Source organism: Elgaria multicarinata, chromosome 5 (assembly GCF_023053635.1).
Source record: "Elgaria multicarinata webbii isolate HBS135686 ecotype San Diego chromosome 5, rElgMul1.1.pri, whole genome shotgun sequence".
NCBI classification, from domain to species: domain Eukaryota; kingdom Metazoa; phylum Chordata; class Lepidosauria; order Squamata; family Anguidae; genus Elgaria; species Elgaria multicarinata.
In genome coordinates, this window is record NC_086175.1 from 64,397,734 (window position 1) to 64,406,207 (window position 8,474).

General features: G+C 41.8%; 1 protein-coding gene across 2 annotated transcripts in view; it reads right to left on the reverse strand.

Annotated features, from left to right (window-relative positions):
• The window catches only part of DMD (dystrophin), a 1,279,927-nt gene extending 1,275,751 nt beyond the window's left edge, over positions 1 to 4,176 (reverse strand). For both annotated transcript variants that reach the window (XM_063126497.1, XM_063126496.1), the window contains exon 1: positions 3,948 to 4,176. In XM_063126497.1, the coding sequence (XP_062982567.1) occupies positions 3,948 to 4,023 (76 nt within the window). In that variant the 5' untranslated portion in view covers positions 4,024 to 4,176. The remainder of the gene's footprint in view (positions 1 to 3,947) is intronic.
• Between the last annotated feature and the right edge of the window lie 4,298 nt (positions 4,177 to 8,474).

The window sequence follows — 8,474 nt, forward strand, 5'->3', positions numbered from 1 at the left end:
TGAAAAGTTCCTTTGACCCCAATTGGTAATTCCTTTTAAATGGAAATAGCAGATAGATAGGTTTTGAAAAAATCCTTCTAGACTGTCACAGGGAAGAAAAGAGTTCAGCTTCCCCTTCCTGTCTTCTGCCTCAATTACAAGGTGAGCTCTATTTCCCATCAAAGACTTTTCTGACTCATTGTAATCTAAACTAGTGTGCCGCCCCTCTATAATGCTACTACAGCTGTGACCCGAGTGCCCAGGGAAATGAATTTAATTTATCTTGGTCATCTTGGAAACAACATGTCCCAGGCCTCCTCCTATGACCAGCCCTAAGGCATGGACTTAAGTTAGGTCTTGGCCAGCTTTACTTCAAGGCCTACTATACAACTGTGGCTACCATGGAAGAATGACTGAAGTTGCTTCACCTAAAATTGGCAAGCTCAAGTGTTCGGAGTTCAAGTGTTAAGGATATTCTTAACATGTTCAGCTTGCGTTCAAACATCACGTTAGCTCATAGTTTATAATAATAGCAAAAAACAGCAAGTCGTGGGCTTATATGCTATCCTGTCTCCTGTCCTCCTTAAACTTAACTATGGTTTGCTTGAAATTGATACAAGCAACTTCAAATCATGAGTTATAGTTAAGACTAACCATAGTTAGAATGAAGAATAGTGAAGACTAACCACAGTTAAGGGTTCAGACATAATGCTATATTGTGGTTAACAAAAACTAGCAACACTAGTATCCAATCTCCTCTTTGCAGCTGCACCAGGGAAGGAGAGAGCACAACCTACATGCTCATGTAGGCTCATTCCTGTCACAATAAACCATGGTTTATCATGACATCTCAACTGGCCCGTATCTCAAAGAGATTAAAGTCATATAAAAACTGATCCTTATGATGTATGCTTATTGCAAAGAACTCAGTAGCATTTACTTCCAATTAAATGTGCATTAGATTGAGCTACATACCAGTTCTTATTCCTGTGCCTCAACTTCTGTTTGATGTCACATTAAGTGGGAATAAAGAGGTGGAACCAACCACAAGCAATGTTAAAGCATAGAGAAAATGAGTCACTCCCAGAACAGTACATTTCCTCCTAAATAATCTCTGGAAATGTTCCTTCAGACCAACTGTCACTCTTTTACACTCACATCCACATCCTGCCATGAATTGCTTCCTAAACCCTTCTAGCTTGTAGAACACTGAAGTTCCTTCTGATGACCAAGACCCTGCTTACACCCATAACTTTTGATAGGACTCCTTTGTAATCCTTCTTTTCTACTTAAAAACCGCAGAAATATATTTAGTTCTCAAAATCTAATCTCCTCAGTGGCAGCCTTAGAGGGTAATGTATATTGATAAGAAAACTATGCGGGGGCGAAAACAAATCAATGGTCCTCTCTTTGTCCAACTTTTTTAACCTGTAGTGGCACAGCTTCTCACTGCAAAGTTTCTGGGATCAGAGCCTTTTAAATACATCACTCTTTTCCAATCGTACAGGACCTCTTTCACTCTTCACAGTAAGAGATAACCTAGCCGTAAAGTTTGAGCATGGATGAAGGGAAAACAACACATACAAAACGTTCAGGTTACAAAAAGCAAGGCTTGCAAGAGTGGAGAGCTTTATGGGTACTAATGCTAGAGTTGCCAGGTATGAACCTTAAGATTTTGAACCTGAAGCACACACCTTTATGCTCTCTGGGACTCAGTAGTTACAGCACTTCTGTAGCTTTGGACAACGTAAGCCACTTGTTAGCTAACAATTGTTTTATCATACAAAACATAACACAGATAATTAATTCCAGATGCTCTACACATAATAATAGGAATCACAATATTTTTACAAATAATGCAGACACAATCATATGCATGTTTATTCAGACTTATCTCCCACTGTGTTCAGCTGTGGCTTACTCCTAAGCATGCGTAGGATTGAAAACTTAGGAATTCAAACCTCTCTCAACCTTTTTAAGAGCTTTAAAAGTATTTTAAATGATGTCTTGTTTAAAGTGATGGGGTGGAGAGGCTAACAACAGAGTATCTCTGCCAAACATCAATTATGCCGCCTCCCTTGCTTTTTGTAATCCTGAAGTGCAGATTCCATTTGTCTCAGGATATTAGCCATTGAAACCATTTCAGCTTCCAATGTGCTTACATATTTAAGGAGCAAATATGATGTTTCAACTGAAAGTGAGCAGTCTCTAGAAAGGTCAAGTGCCCCTGGTATTTCTCTTTCACACCAGGATAACAAATAATTTATTTCAGATAATAGAAAGGGTGCCAACCCTGGTGGATGCCATTACCAGTTCCCTCGGAAGATGCAGCAAACTTAAAACAACCCAGGAGGGGGCTCAGGCTGAATCATCAATAGAATTTCTAGTTTGTGGAGATAAATCCCTCAGCGTAATCTCTGAATTTGGATTGGGAACATCTAAGCATTCAGTTGTGCTGTACAAGGTGGAGATTTGAATCATTAAATTTTTCTGTACTGAGAAGTTAATAGTACCAAAAATCCATTCCAACTGTGCTTTGGTCACTCGCTGAATTTGACAGCAAAAAAAAAAGGCTCCCCTCCCCCGCCAAATGTTCCAAGCACAGAGCGTACAAAAACACCATCTGGGTGGAGTTTCACATGGCCACCTTCCCATTTAAATAGGGCCCACAAATGTGACATGTGTAACATTACCATGCTAACATGTTTCTGCTCAGGAACTGGATCGATTATATGCCACTAGTGCACACATAAGTGAGTAAGTGGGCTTAAATGAAACACCAGTGATATGGAATGTCACATGTTTGTTTTTAAACCATGGTCAATATCACATTTAAATTAGGGGTAATATCCAATATTAGTCCTATGTAGTGTAGACCAATTTTAATGAATGGGACTTAAGACTAACTTAAGTCTAATTCATTTCAGTGGGCCTACTCTACATAACACTGGATACTACTCTAGGCCTAAAATTGACAACATAAAGATTCCTCTTTATTGTCTTGACTTTGCTATACTTGAATACTAGTGGTTTTAGCTCTGAAATGGGAGAAACTACTCCCCCAGTAAAACCCAGGCTTATGCCTAAGAGAGGATGAATGACACCATCATTAATCTCTTTTCTGTTCTACTTGTCAAGTGAACAACTTCTCTAAAATAATTAAGTACCTCAGTACTCTTGCGAGTATTTCCCCTTGCAAAAATATGAATTCTGAATGGACTATAAATACCGGCATTGCCCGTGAATTGGTTCCTTTCCAAGGCTAAGTCAGGGAGGCAGCCCAGGCAACTGAAACTTTATCCAACAGAGAAGCCTCACAGCTGCTTCCATTTACAGCTTTAATGGCCTTTTCCCGTTACAAACACAGCTCCACACTCTTACGCGTTTATTAAAACCTGGAGACTGTCGAGGTGCATAACGAAGGGGGCGGTGAGAGTTTCCCACAACGAGCCCTCTTCTCTAATGCTACATTCTGAACTTTTCTATGTTCTGTTCATAATCCAAGCCAGACTTCACAATAACATAAAAATGCGAAACAAACAAACTTTACCATCTCCTCATATCCTTCCTTAGGGTTGCCTCACATGCACACATCATCATTATTATTTGTAATGAAAGCTAACTGAAACATTAAGTCTTGTTCTCCCAAATCGTCTCTGCCCACATACGCTGCAAAAATAAAACACAAATAAACTTCAAGGCAATTAGGGCGAGTTGTAGATGCCTTTTGATCACAAGAGAAATAAATACAGCTTTCCGCAGAGTGCTGCATACCCAGCACTGGTACAGTAGTACATACAGTCGAATTTGGCAGAAGGACACACTTGCAGCTGGCAGCCAGGGAAAACTTTCCCAACTTTGGAGCCAGCCTCCTGCCTGGGTGAAGAAACCGCCCCGCAAACCGGGGCACAGTCAGGGCCTTTGGAGCACGAAGCAGACCCCAAACGGGCAAGAAGAGGTGACCCTACCAGATCTGCTCTTGATAATATCGTTGAACTCGTCCACGGCAGACTCTTCCTCGGGGTGTCCTCCTGATTCAGCCATCGCCACGCGGGGAGAAACTGCAAATCCTCTCGGGCGCACCCGCGGAGAGCGCCCAGCTCACGCGCCGCCGGCTGCAACTCCACCCGAGCAAGCAAACGGGACGCGCACCAAAGTTTTAAAAGGAGCGGTTTCTGCTTTCCGACGGCCCAGCCCCGGGTGGGAGGGGAGGCGGTTCTGCGTGGCGCGCGCAGCGCGTGGAGCACCAGGGCGGCGGCGAGGGTGCGCCGCTCTCCAACCAGCCAGGCGCAAGAGGACGTTGGTAGCAAAAGAGCTGTCAAACTCGGATCCCGGAAAACAGGTGCGCGTCTGCTTTAAAAATAGAGCCAGGAAAAAGAGACTTCCAGGCAAGCTGAAAGGGGAGAAGGCGCTCCATGAAGCCGCCGCCGCCGCCTTGGGAGTCTCCGGAGAGGGCCCTTCCGGCCCGCGCTCCGATCGATGCAAAGGGATCAGAGAGCGAGAAGCCGAGGCAAGAAAAGGGGGGACGTGAATGAATAATTGAATTAGCAGCAGCAGCGGCAACACACCCCAACGCCTCGGAACAGGGGTCGTTTTAATACGTGGGACGGGCATCCGGTTTAAGTTGCATTTGATTATCAATCAATCAAATTCTCTCATATGCCTTCACCGGTCGTACCCACGAATTGGGATTCGGGATGGGCAGGGCAGAAGGGCACCAAAACGTCCGTGAGAATCGAAGCCACGAGCGTCCAGCCGCGCCCTCTTTGTTGGGAGTGGTCTTTTTAGGAGTCATTCGCAGTTTCTTTCTGCGTTAGGCGCGCATACTTTTGTGTATGTATGTAAAAGAGTTAAGAGGTGTCCGCTTGAACCCTGCCTGCCCCTCCCCGGAGTTCAAATGGTTACAACACTCAGCCCACTAATGTCTACTCTGAAGTAAGTCCCATTGAGTACAACAGAGCTCACTCCTAGAAGTGTGTGTGTCAAATTGCTTTAAGGTGCAATCCTATGCATGTTTAGTCAGAAAAAAGTCCTATAAATAATTCCCAGCATTCCCCAGCCATCATGGCTGGCTGGGGAATGCTGGGAGTTGTAAGACATTTCTTTCTTTCTTTCTAAACATGCATAGCATTGTGCCTTTATTCACTTAACTAAGGATTCTCTCAACATTTCCCCACATTCAAAATGTTTACAGTGGGGAGGGTACAGTGTTATTGGATGAATGGATGCCCTTGATTGCCTATAAAAAAATGACCATGTATCTGTTTCATCTATGAGCATCATCAGAAAGGGGGAAATTGCAGTTCCCTACCATCACTTCTTCCCGGACTAGAAAAATGAAGTAAACAAAGATCACAGGCCCATTCAGGGGGTGTTTTTATCGCACTGCTTTTCCTGTACACAGCAGGAAATGGTGGCACATTCTATTTCCTAAAAAAAAAAAAAAAAAAAGTCAGATTAGAAGGGGTCCATTTTGTGACGGAAAAAAGGCAAGAAGGAGCGGATGGCATCATCTAAAGGATGTGTGAAAAACCATGAGTGGGTAGTAGTAAGCATGCGATAAACTGCTTGTCTGATGAATCCTTATAGCATGCCTATTTTGGCACTTCGAATCCCCTGCCGGAAGCACCGGAACTGTGGAGAGGAAGGTGGAATTCTTGACTTCCACACAGTCTCACCATATGTTAGTTGGGGAAAGCATCTCTGTAGAAGGTTTAAACTACCCAACCATACAAGTTGGTTCTAATCTGGATCAGGGCGCAGCATGCTTAAACTAAAGTAGAAACGAACGAAGTTAGGATAAGCTATAGGCTGTGAATTTAATTTAGTGTGTACTTTATTTTAATATTTATTTCTTTATTGCTCTCTGGGCAGTTTACAAAAATGAAAACCGTAGAAACCATTCAAAATATAAAACGAACAGTATAAAAGCATAATATAAAATACAATATAAAAACACAGCCAAATAAAATCAAGCAACAATGCAGAAATTAATATTGATTTAAAATATAAATTTAAAACAGCAAAGTTAAAATTAATTTGATAGGCTGTTAAAATGCTGAGAAAATAAAAATGTCTTCACCTGGCATCTAAAAGAGTATAGTGTAGGTGCCAGGCAAACCTCTTTAGGGAGCTCATTCCACAGTTGGGGTGCCACAGCAGAGAAGGCCCTCCTGGTAGCCACCTGCCTCGCTTCCTTTGGCAGTGGCTCACAGAGAGGTTTAGTCCTCAGGTTGTCATTTTACACATGATGATTTTCCTACCTGAACATCACTTCTATGCAGTGTGCGGTTAGTGTGTCATGTGTGACAAAAAAAAAATCTTTTACTGCATGTGAACACAATGGGAAGTTGTGATTGGCTGTATTTTCCTGCCACAAAAATGCACGATAAGAGAGACACACCTGCATTCCTATAAAAATGACTGCATACGCACACCATATATGCTTCTTCCTACTCTGAAGTAGTATCTATGATGGAAAATTGCCTAGGTTTTCCATTCGTTAATTTTTCTGACTCTGGTCCAATTATTTTAACTGAAGCCTGGCCATATTGCATGCCAACCATACCTTCTTCCCAAAATGGCTGTCCTCAAGATACCAAAGTTATCTTAAAGGGCCAGATTTCCAGATTGCTTACTTAAACCATTTGCTAAATAGACTTAAGATGCATTCCTATGCATGTTTAGATGGGGGAGGGGGAATTCTACAACTCTTCCTAGCATAGGGAATGCTGGGAGTTTTAGGGCATTTTTCTGTCTAAACATACATAGGCTTCCACCCTAAATGAAAGATTCAAGTTATTCCTGTTTTTTACTCTGACTTTTTCTTTCCCCAAGGCGTAATTGCATAATTGACTCATAAATACTTTGACAAATTATGTAGCTAATATGAAGTTAATGTGTCTTTTTAATGGTAAGGATGTGCAACAAGTGTCCTTGCCATTGGCTATGTTTGCTAGGCGAATGGAGTTGTAGGCCAACACTTCTGGAAGTCCACTTGTTGCCTGTCCCTGCTTTAAAGAATTCCTGGCCAGGATTCTGCAACCATTTACTAAAGAACATGCTATATTGAGGGTGGTGGAGAGTAATTCACAAAAAATGGTTTGAGAACCACAGTCCTTAGATTCTAGAAACAACTGGATGTCATCAACTTGGGACACACCCAATGTTTCAAAATAGCAGTAGCAACTACTGTAGAACATTTTGGGTGGTCCAGAACATTGCTTTAATATTTTCTTGGCTCATATTGCTGCATCTTTGGCATCTCAAGACATATTTCTGCAATATTATCTAAATTATAATAGGTAGGGCAATGAAGGGAAGAAGTGAAAGTCAAAATCCCCCTGTTTGCAGTTTTGCATCTGTTAAAATAATTGGGAACTTAATTTTCTCTTATCAACTTCTTTCACTATATTACCAGAAAATATTGTTTTCATATTACTTTAAGTTTTTGAATAGCCATAGAATTATATTTGGGCTGGTAGTCAATTAACAGTCAATTGGGCTGGGGAAGGGGTGTATTTAGTATCCTTTCAGTTCATGAGGTTACAGATTTTCTCTTAATTGATCTCCATTGATAGCCTGGTCAAGACCCATGCTTGAGCATCTGAAAACATTGGCCAGGATAGGGTTGTTGTTGGGTTATTTGAGGGTTTTTAAACACTCAAACAACTCCTGCCTCCTGGGATTGGATGAAATGACTGCCCTGCCCCCACCACTTTGTTTAGGAAGCAAAGTATTTTGACAAGTACTGAATATGGTTCTGCTGGGTAAAGCCAAGTAGTTTGTGTGGAGAGGATGAAACTGACAAGGAAATTTACAAGAGGGGAATATTGCTCTGCAGGACTACAGGTAGACTTGCAATATATGTATATGTATATACATGCAACCCTATTTGCACAAATTTAACTATTCCTCCCCAATCCAATTTGCACAAATTATAATGGTGGGGGCCAAAAAAACATGCACACACAAAAAAACTGTACTCGGGGGGGGGGGGAAATCTGCAAAATTTCACCGCTGCTTACTGAAACCAAAACTCTGTGGAATCCCATCAGGCTTAATTGGATTGAGATTCCCAGCATTGCACATCCCTAAATTCAGAAGATGTTGTGCAGACTTAAGGTTAGCCAATTCAAGGTGCCAAACATGACTGGAATTAAGAAGGTGTCTTCCATATAGTTGTGTATATCAGTCCTATGACTGTGACATTTTGGTTGGTTCTAATAAAGGTATTTATGGTATACAATGCTGTTTAATACCATCCACTTATTGTTCAATCTTCTATAACTGGCAGCAGCTCTTCAAGAAATGTCTTTCCAGCTCTGCCACCTGGCACGCTCTTAACCTAGGGATTGGACCTGCAAAGCAAGTGCTCTACCAGTGAGTTAGCAATTGTCTAATTAGGGTATTAGGTATAAAAAGAGCCTCCTACGTTTATGACTACTAAGGGTGCAACCCTTTGTCTGTTCAGACAGAAAAAAGCCCTACAAGTT